The sequence below is a fragment of the Hypanus sabinus genome, chromosome 1 (genome assembly GCF_030144855.1).
Source record: "Hypanus sabinus isolate sHypSab1 chromosome 1, sHypSab1.hap1, whole genome shotgun sequence".
NCBI classification, from domain to species: domain Eukaryota; kingdom Metazoa; phylum Chordata; class Chondrichthyes; order Myliobatiformes; family Dasyatidae; genus Hypanus; species Hypanus sabinus.
The window spans coordinates 71,168,346-71,190,464 of NC_082706.1; the positions used below are offsets into that span (position 1 = coordinate 71,168,346).

The 22,119-nt window shown below is 38.3% G+C and overlaps 1 protein-coding gene across 2 annotated transcripts in view; it reads left to right on the top strand.

Moving 5' to 3' along the window:
• The window catches only part of sqlea (squalene epoxidase a), a 44,307-nt gene extending 24,418 nt beyond the window's left edge, over positions 1-19,889 (top strand). For both annotated transcript variants that reach the window (XM_059970867.1, XM_059970861.1), the window contains exons 8-12: positions 1,561-1,656; positions 3,940-4,082; positions 9,607-9,703; positions 17,473-17,560; positions 18,627-19,889. In XM_059970867.1, coding sequence (XP_059826850.1) covers positions 1,561-1,656; positions 3,940-4,082; positions 9,607-9,703; positions 17,473-17,560; positions 18,627-18,819 — 617 coding nt within the window. In that variant the 3' untranslated portion in view covers positions 18,820-19,889. The remainder of the gene's footprint in view (positions 1-1,560; positions 1,657-3,939; positions 4,083-9,606; positions 9,704-17,472; positions 17,561-18,626) is intronic.
• Positions 19,890-22,119: the final 2,230 nt, after the last annotated feature.

Below are 22,119 nucleotides of genomic sequence, written 5' to 3' on the forward strand. Positions count from 1 at the left end.
GTGATTTATACGGTCAGTGAGGAGAGACTTTACTGCAACAACAATTTCTCTGAAGAAGATGACGAATCTGCTGATTAGAGTTGAGAGATGCCTTGTCCAAAGGATTCACGATGAAGGAAATGAAACTGCTTAAAAGAACTGACCTTTTGCTGCTGGAAGGTGAACACTGCACAAACCTTCCTGATCTTGCAGGAGTTATCTCAGATGCAGGCCACTATTCCTGAATGAAGATTCAATAGGGTCGATCCTTTATAAAACCATCGAATGACACCAACTTTACTCAATCCTTCGAGTTCCCGTACTTCAGTAAAATCTTCACTCTCCAACTCGACTGTAAAGGTAAATCAAAGATGCAACAAACCAGAACTGGCAGCGATTGGCGAAACTGCTGGCACAAAGGTTTTTGCTCCTTACAATAGAAAGTGAAAACTCTACTTTAAAAATGAAACTGCGTCTTGAGATGAATACGCAGCAAAACTAGCTAGTGAGCTGACTATTGAACTAACCCGTGTCACAACAGGGGTGTCCCCTTATATACCTGTTGGAACATTACATCATTACCTCACACTGGCGGGAAAATTACATCACCTCACCATCACAAGACAATTACATCATGGTCATAAGGCAGTCACAAGATACCCACAGGGTATGTAACAATTGGCCTTAATCATAGTATCTGTCAGAATCAGAACCAAGTTTAATGTCACTGACATGTGTCATGAAGTTTGCTGTTTTGTGGCAGCAATACAGTACCTTGTATAGAAACAAACTAAAATTACAATTTAGAAATATTCTGGTTAATTGGGACAAATCAGGATCAGTACATTTTGGCAATTAAGTGGCCACTCCAATTAGCCAAAGTGTCACAAAAAAAGGTATTTAAAAAAAAGAGCTACTGCTTAACTGAGTAATAAAATGCAAAACAAATCGGAACACAATCAATACAACTAGAGTAGTATAAAACTTTGTATGAGTTCTTAATATTTATTGATAGTGAATAGTTTCAGTGTACGCTGCCGTGTTATTTTGATTGACTGTAAATGAACTAAATCAGTGTAGACACCCAAGGTAGATAATGGGCATCTTCAGACAATGCTATCAATGATTGCATTCTCCAAATCTTCATGTTTTAGAAATCTTCTTTCTAGCCAACTTTCAGTGACAAAAATCACTGCTTTTTAAACACAAGTGCACACACTGACGCTATTTAAAAAGCATTTGCTCTAAGCACAGTGGTCACAAAAGTGCATGCGGCTGGTGCTAGTTAGAAACTGCTCAGCAACAGTCTCCTGCCCCAATTATGTGACATAGTCCCAAATAAACTAAGGGATCCTGGATATTTTCTTGATTAGTATTTCTTCTTTAAGAATTGTCCCAAATCATCTGCCACCCAATTAACCAGAATCGACTGTATATAAAATTTAAATTAAATAGTCCAAATAGAAAGCAAAGTAGAGAGGTTGTGCTCATCGTCACAAAACTGCGTTGAAAGTGGAATTTAATCTATGCTGCTGAAATTGTTTGTAAGCACTAAATTGGATCCTGATTACTTTTTAACAGAGCATATAAAAGAACCATTCCTACATGCAGTTCAGAATGATCGTCTACGGACCATGCCTGCAAGCTTTCTCCCTCCATCACCAGTAAACAAGCCAGGTACAGTTATAAATAAGCAAAGAAGTCAGTGTTTTGCTTTCCTTCTTTTAAACAGAAGGAAAATTAGGTGTCTAGTCACACCCATTGGCTTTCCCTGTCTATGCTCATTCTGGATCATGTACATGTAAATTGGTTGGGAATTATTTAGTTTTAAGCGGCTTTATATGTAAAATAGAAATGTATTTTAAACAGATCATGGTAAATATTTTGCTTCTCACTTGCCACCTTTGCTTTTTAACGTGTTGTTCAATAAAAGAAACTGCCAAGAGCTTGTGCTTAGGAGCAGCATAGCAACATATCGGTTAGTGCAATGCTTTGGAGCACCAGCAATCACCGTTCAGGGTTCCATTCCCACCACTGTTTATAGGGAATATGTACGTTTTCCCTATGACCACATGGATTTTATCCAAGTGCTCAGATTTCATCTGGAGTTCCAAAGTCTTAACGGATTTGAGTTAATGAGTTGTGGCATGCTATGTTGGCACTGGAAGTGTGATGACACTTGCAGGCTGCCCCAACACATTCCTCAGACTCCTGTTGATATAAAAGAAGCATTTCTCTGTATGTTTTGATGTACATGTAATAAATAAAGCTAATCTATCTCAAATGACAAGATACAATTTCAGTCTAATGTTTAGCATGATATGAAGTCCTTGTTTTGTATAAGATAGAACTAAGTATGATTGCAAATGCAATAATAATATTCAGCCATTTATACAAATATCAAAACATTCAGATGCAAAGTTTATCAAGTCATTTGTTGAAGGTCACTCTGAATTTGTTCTGTGGAAAGTTTTAAGTGAAGTATGGGAGGGATCACTACTGCATGATGATTGTGTCCTAATTAGACCGTCCATTTTCATTTCTAGTTGGGCAGAGTGAGCCTCCGAGCAGATCCTTTGAGTTGCTGGTTTGCGCTGTAAAATTTGTCTTGACTTCTTGGAAAAGCATTGTTAAATTTACTTAGGGTACATGCTAAGTAATGTTCACTGAATCCAAAGGCAACACGAGTGAATCTGCAGATGCTGGAAATAAATAAAAACACAAAATGCTGGCAGAACTCAGCAGGCCAAACAGCATCTATGGGAGGAGGTAGTGACGACGTTTTGGGCCAAAACCCTTCATCAGGGGTGACTCCTGTTCTGCCAGAATTTTGTGTTTTTATTCACTGAATCCAAACCTCTTTTTGACCAACGAAAGCAAACATTCGTCAATGTCCTAGTCTAGTTTCTGGAGGAGTGAAATTATATTAGTGACATCTATATGAAGACATAGCAACAGATAAAATGCTTAAGGAGCTCAGCAAGTTAGGCAGCATCAGTGGAAATGAATAAACAGTCGATGTTTCGGGCCGAGACCCTTCATCAGGATTGACCCTTCCTTAGTCTTGGCCTAAAATGTGAACTGTTTATTCATTTCTACGGGGGGGGGGGGGTGTGTGTGTGTCTCTCTCTCTCTCTCTCTCTCTCTCTCAGTCTCACGTAGGTTCTAAAGGTCCTTGTGTTCTGAGGCTGTGCCGTCTGGTCCTAGACTCTCCCACTGTAGGGAACGTCCTCTCCAGGGCCACTGTATATAGTCCTTTCAGTATTCAATAGGTTTCAATAAGATCCTCCCTCATTCTTCTTAATCCCAGTGAATATAGGCCCAGAGTCATCAAACACTCATGTTAACCCTTTCATTCCCAGAATCCTCCCATTAACCTCTTCCATACCCCCTCTAATGCCGGCACATCTTTTCTTAGATTGGGGGCCCAAAACTGTTCACAGTTCTCAGCATTACATCTTTGTTTTTATATTAGGGCGGCATTGTAGTGTAGTGGTTAGCACAATGATATACAGTACCAGCAATCTGGCTTCCTTTCCTACCACCGTCCATAAGAAATTTGTACGTTCTACCCGTGACCACGTGTGTTTCCTCCAGGTGCTCCGGTTTCCTCCCACAGTCCAAAGACATACCAATTGTTAGGTTAATTGATTATTGTCAATTGTCCCATGATTAAGCTGTGGTTAAAATGGGGGTCTGCTGTGTGGTTTCAGCTGGAAGGGCCTATTCCATGCTGCATTTCAATTAAATAAATAAATATTCTAGTCCTAGTCCTCTGAAATGAATGTTAACATTGCATTTGCCTTCCTTATCACTGATTTAACCTGCAAGTTGACCTTTGGGGAATCCTGAACGAGGGCTTCCAAATCCCTTTGCACTTCAGATTTCTGAATTGTCTCCCTGTTTAGAAAATAGTCTACTCCTTTATTTGTTCTACTGAAGAGTTGTGTCTTTATCCAGGTGTGCTGCTTTTGGGAGATGCGTACAATATGCGTCACCCTCTGACAGGAGGTGGGATGAGTGTTGTACTCAATGATGTGAGGATATGGAATTGTCTGCTGCAGAGCATCCCTGACCTCCACGATAATGATGCCATGCTGCAGGTGAGATGTTTAATTCAGCAATTTGTGATATATGGATTTTTCAGTTCATTATGACTCTGGTAGGAGATTTAATTTTGCCTAACCTAAGATCAGGGTTCGATTCCTGCCACTGTCTTTAAGGAATTTGTACATTCTCCCCATGACAGTGTGGGTTTCCTCCAGATGGTCCGGTTTCTTCCCACATTGTAGAGATATGCAGGTTAGGGTTAGTAAGTTATGGGCCTGCTATATTGGTGCCAAGAATGTTGTCAGGACTTGAAAACTTGAGCTACATGGAAAAGTTGAATAGATTAGGACTTTTTACCCGAGTGTAGGAGAATGAGGAGAAATTTGATAGAGGTATTTAAAATTTATGATGGGTATAAATTGCAGGCTTTTTCCAGTGAGTTTGGGTCATAGGTGAAGGGTGAAAGGTGAAATAATTAAGGGAACTTGAGGGGGAACTTTTTAATTCAGAGGGTGGTGACAGTGTGAATGAGCTGCAAGTAGAAGTGAAGGATGCAGGTTAGTTTCAAGAGCAATTTGGATAAGTACTCAGATGGGAGGGGTATGGAGGATTGTAGTCTGGCTGCAGGATGATGCAGATTAATATTTTGGTGTGGACTAGGTGGGCCAAAGGGCATGTTTCTGTGACGTAGAGCTCTATGACTTATAAGATGATAAGAGTATTTATTGATTTATTGTCTCTATTGATTACTTTTGCAGGTAATAATGATTTTCATTTCCATGATTCTTGCATAATGCTGCCAATTGAAAATTCCTTTTATTCCCAAACATATCTGAACTCTTTTTACTGATTAGTCAAATGCGTAATCTATTTTGTAGCTGCTGTCACATTGTGTGGAAGTAATTAAGTCTTGTTTATAAGCAAACAAAGGAATAAGGCCTTAATTTTGTTCTGCACACCTGACACATTGTAAGTGAAGAAAAGTTCTAGGATTCATCAGTTTGAGATACCTTATTGAAATATTGTTTGAGTATTGTGGAGGCCTAAGCTACAGTCTAACTTTAGTTCTTGTATCTGGTATTTCTGAAAGACCAAAATTTTAAATCAAATCTAAAGTTCAAAATAAATTTATTATTGAAGTACATATATGTCAGCATATACTACCCTGAGATTCATTTTCTGGAAGACATTTGCAGTAAAACAAAGAAATATAATAGAATCAATGAGAAACTACACAGCAAACAAACAACCAATGTGGAAAAGAAGACAAATTGCAAATACAAAAAAGCCCCACAAATAATAAATAAACAAACAATACAAAGGACGTTAGTTGTAGAATACTTGAAAGTGAGTCTATAGGTTGTGGAATCAGTTGAGATTAGGTGTGTGGAGTTAATAGAAACATAGAAAACCTACAGCACAATACAGGCCCTTCGGCCCACAAAGTTGTGCCAAACATGTCCTTACCTTAGAAATTACTAGGCTTACCTACAGCCCTCTATTTTACTAAGCTCCATGTACGTATCTTAAAAGTCTTTTAAAAGACCCTATCGTATCCGCCTCCACCACCATTGCTGGCAGCCCATTCCATGCACTCACCACTCTCTGAGTAAAAAAACTTACCCCTGACATCTCCTCTGTACCTACTCCCCAGCACCTTAAACCTGTGTCCTCTTGTGGCAACTTTTCCCCAGGGGGAAAAAAGCCTCAGACTATCCATATGATCAATGCCTCATTATCTTATACACCTCTATCAGGTCACCTCTCATCCTCCATCGCTCCAAGGAGAAAAGGCTGAGTTCATTCAATCTATTCTCATTAGGCATGCTCGCCAATCCAGGCAACATCCTTGTAAATCTCCTCTGCACCCTTTCTATGGCTTCCACACCCTTCCTATAGTGAGGTGAACAGAACTGAGCACAGTACTCTAGGTGGGGTCTGACCAGGGTCCTATATAGCTGCAACATTACTTCTCAGCTCCTAAACTCAGTTCCATGATTGATGAAGGCCAATACACCGTATGCCTTCTTAGCCACAGAGTCAACCTGTACAGCTGCTTTGAGTGTCCTATAGACTTGGACCCCAAGATCCCTCTGATCCTCCACACTGCCAAGAGTCTTACCATTAATACTATATCCTGCCATAAGTTATTCATGATGGTTCAGGAACCTGATTGTTGCAAGGCAAAAACTGTTCCTGAACCTACTGGAGAGGGATCTCCTATACCTCCTTCCTGGTGGTACTAGTGAGAAAAGAACATGACCTGGTTTGTGGTGGTCCTTGATGATGGATACTAATTTCTTGTGGCAGTGCTCCTTGTAAATATGCTCAGTGGTGGGGAGAGCTTTTCCTGTGATTGACTGGGCTGTGCCCACCATTTTCTGTAGACGTTACATTAGTAACATTAGTTACATTAGTAACGTCTTGAGTGCAGTAAGGCAAAAGTTTATTTTGTGAACAAAGCAGTCAAATCCCAGAGTAAGGGATTTAAAATAGAGGTCATTGGCTTAAGGTGAGAGGGGAAAGATTGAAACAGGTACTGAAGAACAATTTTTGTAGGGGGTGGGTATTATTGTAGTGTAGCAGTCAGTGTGATCCTATTACAGCTCATGGTGTTGAAGTTCAATTCCAACGTCATCTGTAAGGAGTCTGTATGTTTTCCTCTGCCCCCCTTCCCTCAATGTGTGAGTTTTCTCCTGGTCCTCCAGTTAGCTTCCATTGTCCAAAGACCCACTAGTTAGTAGGTTATTTGGTCATTGTAAACTGTGCTGTGATTAGGCTTGGATTAAATTTGGGGTTGCTGGGCAGTGTAGCACAGAGGGCCAGAAGGGCCTGTTCCATGCAATATCTCTAAATAAAAAACACATCAATATGGAAAGGCCTGTATTTTTGCTGTAAAACTTTGACTCTGATCTGACCACTTTTGAGCAATAATGCAACATTTTTATATTTTGCTTTCTTGGATCACACAGGGTTCAATATTTGTCACCCATTCCCTAATCCTGTATCAAGAAATGGTCTCCATTGCTCATTTCACACAACTCTCAGGACAGAATGAGTCATTCTGTGCATTAAGAGCCTGCTTGCTCTATGCAAATCCAAAGTGTACTTGACAGCTTCCTCCTGTACCGGGCAATTAAGTTCATGTGGATGTTACATATGCCCCAGTATAGAGAACTGTTTGAAGGGTGGGGGTGGGGAGGGGTGCAGTGCAGCTGGCAAATTGTGGTTGATGTATTTATTGCTGATTTCTGGGTGTATTGCTGTCCATAGGAGCATGTGATTCTTCACTTCTGTGGTGGTGTTGTTCTTTCCTTCATCATCTTCTCCATTCTACAGCTTACTGTAGGCTTTCGTAATTTGTGTTTTCCCACCTCTGTGTTAGGCAAAATTGCTGTTTACCTCCAATCAGAAAAGCTTTGGAAAATGGAGGTAAGTGGTCAGCCTCTTGGCCTTTGATCTATTCATGGCTGATCCTCTGGCACAATTCCCATTCCACCTGATGTCTTTTGTATCTTGACTTCTCTTTACTAACTCCTTGTATACATTTGGCATATTTATCTTCATAATCTTCTGTGGTAGAGACTATGAGAGATAGACATTCCCTGAGTGATATTGCCATAGTTCTATCCTGATCCCATACCCCTTGTTCTAATCCGACCTACCCCCACGACAACCTTACCATGTCCATTCTGTTCAGCTCTCTGTAAGACTTTAATACATTTAAAGGAGATTCCTTCCACTTGGTTAAAGTCTAGCCTTGCCATCTCAGGAATTAGTCTCAATAGGTTTCAAGAGGTATATTTCATGTCAGAGAAATGTATACAATATACATCCTGAAATTCTTTTCCTTCGCAAACAGAGGAGTGCCCCAAAGAATGAATGGTAGTTAAATGTTAGAACCCCAAAGCCCTCCCCCCCCAACTCCCCACTTCCACGCAGCAGCAAAGCAATGACCCCTCCTTCCCCACCAGCAGCAAAAGAGCAACGGCACCTCTCCCCAAACTCTCAAGCATGCAGCAAAGCATCAACAAAGACACAGACTTGCAGTACCCCAAAGACTACTCGTTCACCCGGTAATTTGACATACCACAGGCTGTCCCTAATAAGGGAAAAAGATGTGTCCCAGTTTCACAGGTGAGAGGGGAGATCTAACAAAGCAACTCACTGATCTATGATGATAAAAGTCTGTTGCATCACTTTTTCTGAGCTCTGCACCCAAAAAACTTCGGGTCTTTGGGCACACAGCCAGCAACCAGCTTATTGCTTATGATCTTCCATCTCCCACGATGCATCGGGCAGCGACACCTGCCTTGAATCCACCCACCTCCAGAGTCACAAAAATCCGGCACCAATGAAAGGGAAAAAGAGATATTAAAGATAGAAATAGAGCTGGTTCTGAAGATGCAAGCAAAGGAGTTGCCGTTAGGTGCCATCTTCCTCTAAGCTCCGCCTCCTAGTTTTTGTTGCACTCTCTGGCAAATAAATTCCTTTCATAAGTAAAGAGTCCAAAACTGTGCACACTACCCAGGTGTAGGTTCTCCAAGATTCTTCACACAGGATTCTTCTTTTGGTCTCTTTCAAGAGCAAATGATTGAATATTGTGTTCAGTTCTGCTTTCCTCATTATAAAAGGATGTGAAAGCTTTAAAGGGGGTGCAGAGGAGATTTATCAGAATGCTGCCTGGGTTAGAGAGTTTGTCTTATGAAGCTGAGTGAGCTAGGATTTTTCTCTTTGGAGCAAAAATGGATGAGGGGTGACTTGATAGAGGTGTATAAGAGGCATAGGATGTGGACAGCCTGCACCTTTGTCCAAGAGTAGAAATAGCGAATAAGAGGAGACATAATTTTAAGGTGATTGAAAGAAAGTGTAGGGGGGATGTGAGAGGTCGTTTTTTTTTTTGCCCTGAGTGGCAAATGCATGGAATGTTCTGCCAGAGGTAGAGGTAGGGACATTTAATCAACTCTTGGATAGGTATATGGATGAAAGAGAAAAAGGAGGACTATGTAGGAGGGGAGGGTTAAGATTGACTTTGGAAAGGTTAGAAGTTCGGCACAACATCATGGGGTGAATGATCTGTACTGTGCTAACATATTCTGTTTTTAACCCAATTGAAATTAGTATCAGTAACTGCAAACTAAATCTTTTCCCTTTTACTTGTAATGGTGATCCCCTTTAGTTTTGTGCCTTGCCTTCATCCGAACTTTTTACTTTTGTGATCAGTTCATTGACTTGCACATCCCACATCAAATAAGAGTGGCCAGGAGACAATCAGAGCATTTTGAAAGCTGCATATTTTCTTCTTAACCCAAATGAATGAAAGTATAAATCCTACATGGTTAACATTTATCAACAAAACAAGGTTTTATAAGAGAAACAAAAACAATTGCTAGAAAGGACTGAGATGCTTTTGTCAACTTCTATCTGTTAAAACTGAAGAATTTGAGCACAAAGTTTGGCCAGTGTGACTTGCATGTTCAAATGTACAATTGGTGAGCGGTGTTTGGATATTGATTGCAATGAGTGCATGTTTTAGGAAAGACAATTTATACTATCTGTTCTATTTTACTCTTCTAGGCCAAGAAGAAGTTTCACTGGGCAAGGAAAAAATCCCACTCTTTTGTGGTGAACATTCTGGCCCAAGCTCTGTATGAACTTTTCGCTGCTACTGATGGTAAGAATGACGTAGCAATTCGAGATTCTCTTCCGCAGCCTTTAGAACCCAGGTTTGATCCTGACTACAAGTGTTAGATGTGTGTAGTTTGCCTGCTCTCCCTGTGCCCTGGTTTTCTCCCACTTCCCAAAGATATACTTGTAGGTGAATTTGGCAACTGCAAGTTTACCTTTCAGTGTTAGGAAGAGGCAGAAAAGTCTTTTCTTTCTTTCTCAATCTTTTTATTATTATTAATAATATGAACAAAATGCAAATGATATATTGATAAAGGGATTACAAACATACAAAATCCCATTACACATAAAAAAATACATAAGCAATGGTTACAGTATAAATGAGTTTACCAAAACATGAACCATACAGTATATGTATAAACATGGTAAATCTAGATATTTCATAATATATAATTAAAAAAAACAGAAAAAAGAATAAACTATATATTATGCAAATTAACTAACCTACTAATCTAATAGCTAATAAAGAAGAAAAAAGAAGCAAAAAAAAGAAAGAAAAAAAAAGAAAAACTAGAAAAAGAGGGGAAAAAAAGGGCTGTTTATAATATCTCACAAGAATACATAATCATCAATGTCGTCCACTCCGAACCTCTCAATGTACATAAGATTAAAGCTGAAAAATCGAATGAACTTGGAACAGGGTCAGATTACATCATATGAAAATATTGAATAAATGGTCTCCATATCTTTTCAAATTTAATAGAAGTATCAAATACACCACTTCTAATTTTTTCTAAATTTAAACATAACATAGATTGAGAGAACCAATTAAATACAGTGGGAGGATTAATTTCCTTCCAATTCAGCAATATAGATCTTCTAGCCATCAGAGTTAGAAAAGCAATCATTCGGCAGGCAGAAGAAGATAAATGCAGTGAGTCCATCATTGGTAAACCAAAAATTGTGGTAATAGGATGAGGTTGTAAATCGATATTCAAAACCGCAGAGATAATATCAAAAATATCTTTCCAATATTTTTTCAAAAGCGGTCATGACCAAAACATATGAGTTAAAGACGCAGTTTCAAATTGACATCTATCACAAATAGGATTTATATAAGAATAAAAATGAGCTAATTTATCCTTGGACATATGGGCCCTATGTACGACCTTAAATTGTATTAATGAATGTTTGGCACATAACGAAGATGTATTAACTAATTGAAGAATTCTATCCCAATTCTCAATAGGAATAATAAGATTAAGCTCTCTTTCCCAATCATTTTTGGTCTTATAAAGGGGCTCTGAACGTATCTTCATAATTATATTATAAAGTTTTGATATAAGCCCTTTTTGAAAAGGGTTTAATTCAAACAAACTCTCCAAAATATCTGAAGGCGCAAAATTTGGAAACATAGGAAGTACAGTACTTAAAAAATGCCTAATCTGTAAATATCTAAAAAAATGAAATCTAGGCAAATTATATTTATTAGATATAAATATAAGCTCAAAAGACATAAAACAATTGTCCAAAAATAAATCAGAAAATCTTAGTAATCCCTTAGTTTTCCAAGCCGAATAAGCTTGATCTATAATAGAAGGGTGGAAAAAGCAATTAGATACAATAGGACTATTTAAAACGAATTGAGTCAACCCGAAAAATTTCCGAAATTGAAACCATATATGTAAAGTATGTTTAACTATCTGGTTGTCAATTCGTTTCGGCAATTTAGAAAGAGCAAAAGGGAGAGAAGTCCCTAAAATAGAACCCAGAGCATAACCTGGTACCGATTTAATTTCTAAACTCACCCAATGAGGGCCAAAAGATCCACCCCCATCTTTCAACCAACATAACAAATATCTAATATTAACTACCTAATAATAAAATCTGAAATTAGGTAATGCTAACCCACCTTCCTTCTTTGTCTTCTGTAAATATATTTTACCTAACCTGGGATTTTTATTCTGCCATATATATGAGGAAATTTTTGAATCAACATTAGTAAAAAAAGATTTCAGAATGAAAATTGGTACGGCTTGGAAAATATATAAAAACTTAGGTAAAATAACCATCTTAATAGCATTAATCCTGCCTATTAGAGATAAAGATAATGGTGACCACTTAGTAAACAAGCCTTTAATCTGATCAATTAAGGGTAAAAAATTAAACCTAAATAAATCTTTATGGTTTTTTGTGATTTTAATCCCTAAGTAAATAAAAGAGTCATTAACTAATTTAAAAGGTAAATTTCAATATACTGGGACCTGTCTATTCAACGGAAACAATTCACTCTTATTAAGATTTAACTTATACCCAGAAAACTCACTAAATTGAGCCAACAATGATAGAACTGCTGGAATAGATTTCTCAGGATTAGAAATGAAAAATTATAAATCATCTGCATACAAAGATAACTTATGAATATCTGTCCCACGATTAATACCCAAAATATCCTGTGATTCTCTGATGGCAATTGCCAAAGGTTCTAAAGCAATGTTAAATAGTAATGGGCTAAGAGGACATCCTTGTCTAGTGCCCCGAAATAAACAAAAAAAGGGTAAACACTGAGGCTACTGGAGTGTGATAAATCAGTTTAATCCAAGAAATGAATGTCGGACTAAAATTAAACTTCTCCAACACATTAGATAAGTAAGGCCATTCAACTCTATCAAATGCTTTCTCCACATCTAATGAAATTACGCATTCTGAAGTGCAATGTAAAGGAGTATAAACAATATTCAGTAATCTCCTAACATTGAAAAAAGAATAGCGATTTTTAATAAAACCGGTTTGATCTTCTGAAATAATTTGGGGTAATACCTTCTCCAACCTGGATGCCAGTAACTTGGAAAAAATCTTGGAGTCTACATTCAATAAAGATTTTGGTCTATAGGATGCACAGTCAGTAAGGTCTTTATCTTTCTTCAATATTAAAGAAATGGAAGCTCTATAAAATGATTGTGGCAAATTCCCCAATCTAATTGCTTCCTCAAAAACCCTACATAACCAAGGAGAAAGAGTAGCAAAAAAACATTTAAAAAAATTCTACTGTATACCCATCTGGACCTGGTGCTTTCCCAGAATTCATTGAGGAAATAACCCCTTTGATTTCTGCGTCCATAATAGGAGTATCTAATATTGAAAGATCATCAGATGATAATCTTGAGAAATTTAATTTCCCAAGAAAATCACACATGGTATTACAATCCTGAGGGAATTCAGATTGATACAGGGAGGTATAAAAGTCTTGAAATTACTTATTTATCTCATCATGGTTAACTGTCAAATCCCCATTCTGCTGACGAATCTTAGTGATTTGACGTTTAATCAAAGCATTCTTCAACTGACTAGCTAACATTTTACCTGATTTATCACTATGTATATAAAAATCAGATCTGGTTTTCATTAATTGATTTTCAATCGGAGATGTAAGTAATAAACTATGTTCCATTTGAAATTCAACCCTTTGTTTGTAAATCTCCTTACTAGGAGTGATCGAATATTTCTTGTCAATCTCTTTAATTTTATCGATCAATAACAGAGTTTCCTTCTTAATGCGTTTTCTCAAACCAACGGAGTAAGAGATAATCTGTCCATGTATATACACTTTAAAAGAGTCCCAAAGTGTTCCGCAAGAAATATCATCCGTGGAATTAGTTGAAAAGAAGAAATCAATCTGTTCCTTCATAAATTTAATAAAGTCCGGATCTTGCAGTAAGGTAGAGTCAAATCGCCATTGTCTGGCATTAGAAACTGTATCCGTAAATTTAATAGAAAGTTTTAATGGAGCATGGTCAGAGATAGCTATAATATCGTAATTACAACTGATTACCGATGGAATAAAACAAGAGTCAATAAAAAAATAATCAATTCTCGAATAAGAATGATAAACATGTGAGAAAAAAGAAAACTCTTTGTCGTTAGGATGTCGAAATCTCCAAACATCAAAAACTCCATTATCAGTCAAAAAGGAATTAATACAGGTGGCTGACTTATTGGGTAAAGTCTGAATAGATAAAGATTTATCCATCAAAGGATTTAAACAACAATTAAAGTCACCACCCATTATTAACTTATGTTCATTTAGATTGGGTAAAGAAGTAAATAAGGACTTAAAAAAATCAGGACAATCCACATTTGGAGCATAAACATTAACCAAAGCAACCTTTTAATTACAAAGTAAACCTGTAATTAACAGAAATCTACCATTCGGATCCGAAAAGATATCGTGTTGAACAAATGCAATAGAGGAGTCAATAAAAATTGAAACTCCTTTTACTTTGGCATTCGAATTCGAATTTGTTGACCCCGCCAAGACCTAAAAAAGCGATATTTGTCCTCCTTCCTCACATGAGTTTCTTGTACAAAAATGATGAGCATTAAGTCTTTGGAATAATTTGATAATCTTCTTTCGTTTAATCGGATGGTTTAAACCATTAGTATTCCAAGACACAAAATTAATGGTCTGAGCCATAATTCTAAAATCAACCCTTTGGTATAAAAAGGGTTAACCAAATTATAAACTCATGTACCCGGAAGAGGAACAAAAATAAAGAGCGGACCCGGAAGTGACGACAACGCAGACATATTTGAAGTTCAAAAACAGCCCAAATGAAAAAACTAAAACAAACTGGTGAAAGAAAAATAGAATTAGAAAACAAACTAAGCCCCACCCTACAAGAAAAAGATACGAAAACACCAAAATATGGCTAGAAAAAGGAAAAAATGAGAGTAACTCTACCCCCATGTCAGCGGAAGACCACTCCGTATATAAAGGATATATATATAAAAAAACCACCTCAACTTTAAAAATTAAAGTCACTATACTAAAAACCATACTTCTAAATATAGTTAGTTGTTTAAAAAAAAGAATATAGTCACTAAGAGCTTATAAATCGGGCTATAGCCCAGACAAAACAAAAAATATTTAAGCTATGATAAGCGATGCATTTTAGGAAGAAGACAAGAGAGGAAAAAAAACAACGCCATCTTAAACAAAACCAAAAATATTTTTCAAAAAACCATCTTAATAAAAAAGAATTCACCATCGAAGGGTTAAAAATATACCTCGAAGGAACAAAAATAATAGTCAAAAATGTAGTTGAATGGTTTAAGTGTATAAAACAGATCGATTAATATGATGAAAACACACTTTAACTTAAATATAAAGTATAGGATAAACCTACACCAATAACCAGAGGCTAAATCTGGTTTAAGAAATTGAGAACCATCTTACACGATCAGAATCATTCAATTATTAGAAACTGGTGTCTGTAGCAGTAGGGAAGTTCTCCTCCAGATAACTTCTCCTTTCGGATGTTGAAAGGAAAACCTGACGTGGAGCATTTGGCGGAGAAATTCTAAGCTTCGCAGGGTATAAGAGCGCAGGTTTTAGATTTTTCTCAGAACATTCAGACATCAGCGGTTTAAAAAGAAGCCTTTTTTTCATAACTTCAGGACTAAAATCTTCAACCAAACGGAAATAGTGATCTTGAAATTTAACCATTCCTGCCCGCCGAGCTGCACGAATAAGTTGTTCTTTGCCATGTACATAATGAAACCGGACAATTACAACCGAAGGTTTAGCTGTAGCACTTGATGATCAACGCCGAATTCTATGTGCGCGATCCAATAATGGAGGATTATTTGGGAAAATCGACGGAAACGCTTCTTTTAATAGTTGAGCAAAATATTTTGAAGGGTCATCTTTTTCTATGCCGTCTGGGAGACCAAGGTTCTGTCTTCTGGACCGATTCTCAAAGTTGACACTCTTGGCTTTGAGTGTTTCCACCAGTTTAGTGGTTGAAATTAAATCCTGTTGCAGTTTTTCAATAGTCAAATCTCGTTTCCGAGCTTCTTCTTGCTGAGATGCAATAAGAACTTGCTGCTGGTTAATTACTGAATCCGTCTTAACCATATAATCTTGAAAAGTCTTTATATCTTGTTTAAAAATTTGTTGTAGTTCATCAAATTTTTTATCCAAAACCTCCATAAACAATTCATAAGTTAATACAGTGTGTTGCGGATAAGCTTGCTTCTTTCCATTACCGTTCGGGTTGCGCCCAGGTTCTCGTCCTTTAGATCTAAGAGACATTTCTGTTTGCATATCTTCAGAAATTCACAATAAACTCTTAACAATAAGTTCAAAAAAAATAGCAAAAAACTTTTGGTGTAGGTAAAAATAAGTTGGATAAGGGTGATCAAAGGTTAAAAAAAGTAAAGGTTATGGAGCGAGTCTAAAACAGTACTCTCTCCATGAGCATCTCCCGCTGACTCTGAGGCAGAAAAGTCAAAGGGAATTTGAGTCAATGAAAGAGGTTGCTGAGCTGATGGGATTGTTCCATTAGGGTAACTAGTCTCTTCTATGCCACAGTAAATCATCTCGAACAGCCAGAAGATAAAGTTCCCAAAGACTCCTGAGCTTTTGGGGGGAAAAATAATTGCCTGGTCTGTCTTGAGCAGTTCCCTTTTAAATAAATTGTGACCCCCTGGTCCTACAGTTTAACACAAGAGTGAACTTGGCCTTTTCTCCTTGGAGTGATGGAGGATGAGAAGTGACCTGGTGGTGGTGTATAAGATGTTGAGAGACATTGATTGAGTGGATAGTCAGAGGCTTTTTCCCAGGGCTGAAATGACTAACACAGGAGGACCCAGTTTTAAGGTGCTTGGAAGCAGGTACAGAGGAGATGTTAGGGGTAAGTTTTTTTTATGCAGAGAGTGGTGAGTGTGTGGAATGGGCTGCGGACAACGGTGGAGGAGGCAGATATGGTAAGGTCTTTTAAGAGGCTCCTGGATAGGTACATGGAGCTTAGAAAAATAGAGGACTATGGGTAACCCGAGGTAATTTATAAAGTAAGTACATATTCGGCACAGTGTCGTGGATCATTGAGTTGTAGGTTTTTCTATGCTTCTACAATCTACATATACTTTCTGTCGTTGTTCAATTTTCCATCCAGTAACAGCATTTGATTTTACAGTGACATGCATTCCCTCATTGATCCTATTTTTAAATAGGCCACATTAACTCAAATCAAATTACTGTACCATTGAACAAATGACAAAGCTATTTAATTTGACTATAAATTCATAAATTAAATTATCATGAATTTGGTTGATATGATTTTTCACATGTCACTAAACTCCTTGTTTAGATGCTTATTTACATCCTCCTCATGGACATCAAATGTGATTCTTCCATAAAATGTTTTTATAAATAGTACAAGACAAGTCTTGATAGAGATAAGAGGCATAAATTGAGTGGACAGCCAGAAACTTTCTCCCTGGGTGGAAATGGCGAATATGAAGGGGCATAATTTTAAGATGATTAGTGGAAAGTGTAAGGGGGATGTTAGAGGTGTGTTTTTTTTTACAGAGTGAGAGGTGCCAGGTATGGTGGTAGAGACAAATACATCAGGGACATTTAAGAGACTTTAGGTAGACTCATGGATGATGGAAAAATGGAGGGTTATGTGAGTAGGAAGGGTGAGATTGATCTGGAGTAGGTTAGAAGGTCAGCACAACATTGTGGGCTGAAGGGTTACTGTTCTGTTCTATGCTACACCTTACCAATATCTTTATGAAATTTATTTGGAGCTCCTTACTAAGATAGTAGCGCGATATTAATACGCAGCAGCCTCTCCGGACTCTGGATTGGGGACTGCCAAACGTTATGTGGATTTTCTAGTGTAGTCTGTTCTGTCATATGCTTTTGTGATATCATTCTGGAGGAACGTTGTCTCATTTTTAACTGTATTGCATTTGTGGTTTCTAAATGGCAATAATCTGAATCTGAAATATTTCTTTATTTTATTTCAGATTCATTACATCAGCTGCGGAAGGCCTGTTTTCATTACTTCAAATTGGGAGGGCAGTGTGTCGCAGGTCCAGTGGGTCTGCTCTCTGTGTAAGTTCCAATATAACACATCCATTTCCTCTGAATTGTGGCTGTGAAAGGCAGTGTTAATGGCAGCAGAGTTGTAGGGAAGTGGTGTGGGGTCACTGTTACTCAAACTGATGAAAGCTGCCTCTGGGTGAAGAGGGAGATTCTAGTCAAGTTAGAATTTTCCTCAAAATGCCCAAATCTCCCAAAGATCTACCATCCAGTCATCCCTGCATCCCTGTGTCTGGATTTCCAACTACCAGAAAGCCAAATGAGTACCTTGCTGAAAATCAGAGCTTTAACTCAAACTAGTAGTCACTAGATGTGACTACTGGGGCTGCACAGTCATGATGGTTAGTGTAATGCTATTAATAGCACCAGCCTGTAAGATCAGGGTTCAATTCCCACTAGCCTCTGTAAGGAGTTTGTGTTTCTTCCTATGATTCTGTGGGTTTTCTCTGGGTGCTCTCGTTTCTTCTCACATTTTGTATGGTTTCAGGTTAGTGAGTTGTGGGTATGCTATGTTGGTGCTGGAAATGTGGAGACACTTTCGGGCTGCCCAGCACAATCCTTGCTGATTTGAGTTGATGTAAGCTACATGCGTACATTGATGTACATGTGACAAATAAAGCCAATCTTTAATCTGCATATCCAGGGATATGGGTTGAACCTTAATTTAATTGCCTATTCCTAGTTGCCCACTGCAGTCCTTGAGGTACAAGAGGATAAACCCACAATGGATTGGGGTTGCAAGAATCTGATCCAGCAATGGTGAAGGAACAGTAGTACAATTTACAGCCTCCTGGGATGCAGTTTTGTGAGAAGAAATGTGATTCAGTGGTGTAAAACTATGGATATAATTCTGCAATTTGGTAATTGATTTTCTTTGTTTCATCCAGACAAATTAAATACATCAAGGTAATATAAAGGAGAAAGCAGTAAAAAAATTATAGAATCTGACGTTAGCAGTAACTGAAAAAGTGTAGTGCAGGTCAACAATAGATGAGTATTGACTTAGTGTCATGCTGGAGAAGAGATCTGCCTTTTAAATTTTCTGCATGTGTCTTGACTGTTGACTTTCTTTTCTTAGGCTTTCTCCTGAACCAATGACTCTGATTGGACATTTCTTCGCAGTTGCATTCTATGCTATATATTTCTCATTCAAGGAAGAACCTTGGTACCTGAAACCACGAGCCCTGTTGAAGGGTGCTCTTATTGTCTATCGTGCCTGCTTGGTTATCTTTCCCCTTATTTATTCTGAAATAAAGTATCTTGTTTACTGAATCACTGTTGGAAATGATAAAAAAAAACACGGTCATGTAGAGCCTTGGAAATTTTAATATTTACCACCCTTGTTACATTCTAAATAATGGATGCATAATGCTGTCGAAAGATTCTCTAAGACCATTTGTGAAGCACAACTGTTCACCTTTTATCTTGTGAACTTGTGATGCAAGCGTGTAATTGTAATCCACTTAATGCCCATTTGCGGACCACCCATGAAGCGACTTGACCTTCGGTACACTGTTAATATAGCGCTGATTATGGCTGATGGTACGGGGAAGTCTCTGTTATTGATGAAGTGCTTCATTCTTTTATTGTTTATCCTCAATGAATTACTCCTTTTCTTAAAAAAAATCCAGTCAATTGATTTCCACAGAAAAGCCATCTCCAACTTGCATTGTGTATTTTATCTAGATATATACCTAATCATTTGTTGTTGCCCTCATCCTCGGAGCTACAGGCACCTTGTGACGAAAAGTACTTTATTGGAAATCAAGCCATACAGTACTGGTGCAAAAGTCTTGGGCACATGTATATAACTAGGATGCCTAGGATTGTTGCACAGTACTGTGTTTGTCCTCATGGAGCAGAGTGAGTTTGTAAATCTGGCAGGAGTAATGGATGTTGGGAATGGTGAGCACTGTGGGAGGTGTGTGGGACTGGTGGCAGAGGAGTGCTAGAGATGGGGTTGCAGACACACCCTGTCCTGAGACACTGGGCAAGGTCATTTGATTCTAAACAATTGGTTTGTTGATCATTACAGCATGTCTCTTGGGTGCTTCTTGCTCCCTCTTCTCTCCGTTCCCCTTTCCCCAACAATGATGACCCTCTCCCTGACCACCCCCTCTCAATCCACAATAGAGACCTATATCAGAAGGAAATGTCAAGTTCAAGCAGGTTTGCTTTATCCAATTACATTTGGGTAATATTTGGAAGTACTGGAATTGGGATTTTAATTATTCTGTTCCTGTGAAACCATTTTGACAACTAATTACTTACTCAAATTGTATTTCAGAAAATAATTGATGGCAATGTAATCTTATTTTTAAGAGAGCCAAGAATAATACCAGCTAATGGACCCAGAGTTTGATTTGCAGTTACCATTTGATCTGACTATTATGGGTGCTAGTTTGTGAAACATAGCTCTTTATTTAATCATTTAATGGCTCTCCTATCTGTTTTGGAAACAAACAAAACCAGGTTTGTGTCTGCTATTGGTAGCAAGGAACATCATTAGATAAAGAGCAACGATGGTTCCCACTGTCAGAAGCTAACTGTTATGGGGAAGGGTAATGTCATTCAGATTCAGTTTATTGTCATTTATAAACCACAAATACAATGCAGTTTAAAAAATGAGACAACGTTCTCTGGAATGATATCACGAAAGAGCACAAAACAGACCACACAAGAAAAACCACATAAAGTTTGGTAATCCCCAGTCCAGAGTCCAGAGAGGCTGCTGCGTATCGATATCACGCTACCGTCTTAGCACATTCCCTGGAAAGGAACTACAAACCCATCAGACAAAACTAAAGCTACAAGACATACACAAAACCACATAGTTACATATAGTTAACATATAGTTTCAACAGTGCAGACAATACCACAATTGATAAAAGACTAACTGACAAAGACCACATAATTATAACACATAGTTTCAGCAGTGCAAAGCAATACTGTAATCTGATAAAGAGCAATCCATGCACAATTTAAAAGCAAGTCTCAAAGTTCCAACAGCCCAACATCTCACGCGGACGGTAGAAAGAAGAAAAACTTCCTGCCATGAACCTCCAGCGCCGCAGCTTGCCGATACAGCACTTTGGGAGCTCCAACCACAGCCAACTCTGAGTCCGTCCGAAAACTTCGAGCCTCTGACACCGAGCACCAAGCACCATCCCTGCCAAGCGCTTCGACCCCGGCATCGGCCGCCAAGCAACAGGCAAGGCCAAGGATTCGGGGCCTTCCTCCCAGAGATTTCTCCAATCGCACAGTAGCAGCGGCAGCAAAACAGGAATTTGAAAAGTTTCACCAGATGTTCCTCCGTGCTTCAAACATCCGTCTCCAACAAATCAGGATTGTACACGGCCCCTACTTAGATAACAGATATTCATTCCTGGAGTGGCTGCTGTGTGCTGTGTCGCGCTGCCATCTTGAAGAATCTATATGTGTGGGGAGAGGTTAGAAAGTAAAAATCTGTAGTTAACAAAAATCTTTAGATATTGATTTTCCCTACTCCCTCTGCAATTTGCCCTGTATTTTCCTTAAATTCGAGTACAGTACTTGTTTTGAATGGAGAGTTGTAGTAATGTTTGGTACCACTAGATGCCACTGGGGTACAGAGGGTTCACCCTCCTACGGAGATAGAGCACAGAAGTATGCCCTTCACCAGCAACTATCAACCAGACATTTTTACATTGTGCACAATATGATGAGAGGCATTGATCGTGTGGATAGTCAGAGGCTTTTTCCCAGGGCAGAAATGGTTGCCACAAGAGGACGCAGGTTTAAGGTGCTGGGGAGTAGATACAGAGGGGTTGTCAGGGGTAAGTTTTTTACTCAGAGAATGGTGAGTGCATGCAATGGGCTGCTGGCAACGGTGATGGAGGCGGATACGATAGGGTCTTTTAAGATACTTTTGGATAGGTACACGGAGCTTAGAAAAATAGAGAGTTATGGGGAAGCCTAGTAATTTCTAAGGTAGGGATATGTTTGGCACAGCTTTGTGGGCTGAAGGGCCTGTATTGTGCTGTAGGTTTTCTAGGTTTCTATACCAAAACTACATTAATCCCATGTTTTCTTCTCTTTTAAATTCTCCCCTCATTCCTATGACTCTCCCTAGATTACACCAAGGAAAATTTACAGTGGCCAATTAGCCTGCTAGTTAGTACTTGGGATGTATGAGACCAGGGTATCTGCACAGGCAACACCTGAAGCCAGGATTGAACCAGGGTCTGAATTCTGTGAAGCAGCAGTTCTATGGGCTGTGCCACTCTGTCAAATTACTTTCCAGTCAACTGGTTTCCTTGGATGATTAAAACGCTGCACTCCTGTGCTGATGATCAAATACTCAATTTTCTTCTCTAATTCTTGAAATCCTTTTTTAAAAAGAGACTGACTTGTGACAAATGGACAACTTTGCAACCCTTTAATCATACCCTCAATCTGAAATTTGTGTGCTGTATTAAAAGTGTAAATAATTGTGAACATAGTAATTTTTCACAGCCTACATTTCTTTGATATGTGTAGTTATTCTGTTAGTAATTCCAAAGTTGGACAAGTTTTGAATAAAATCTTTATCA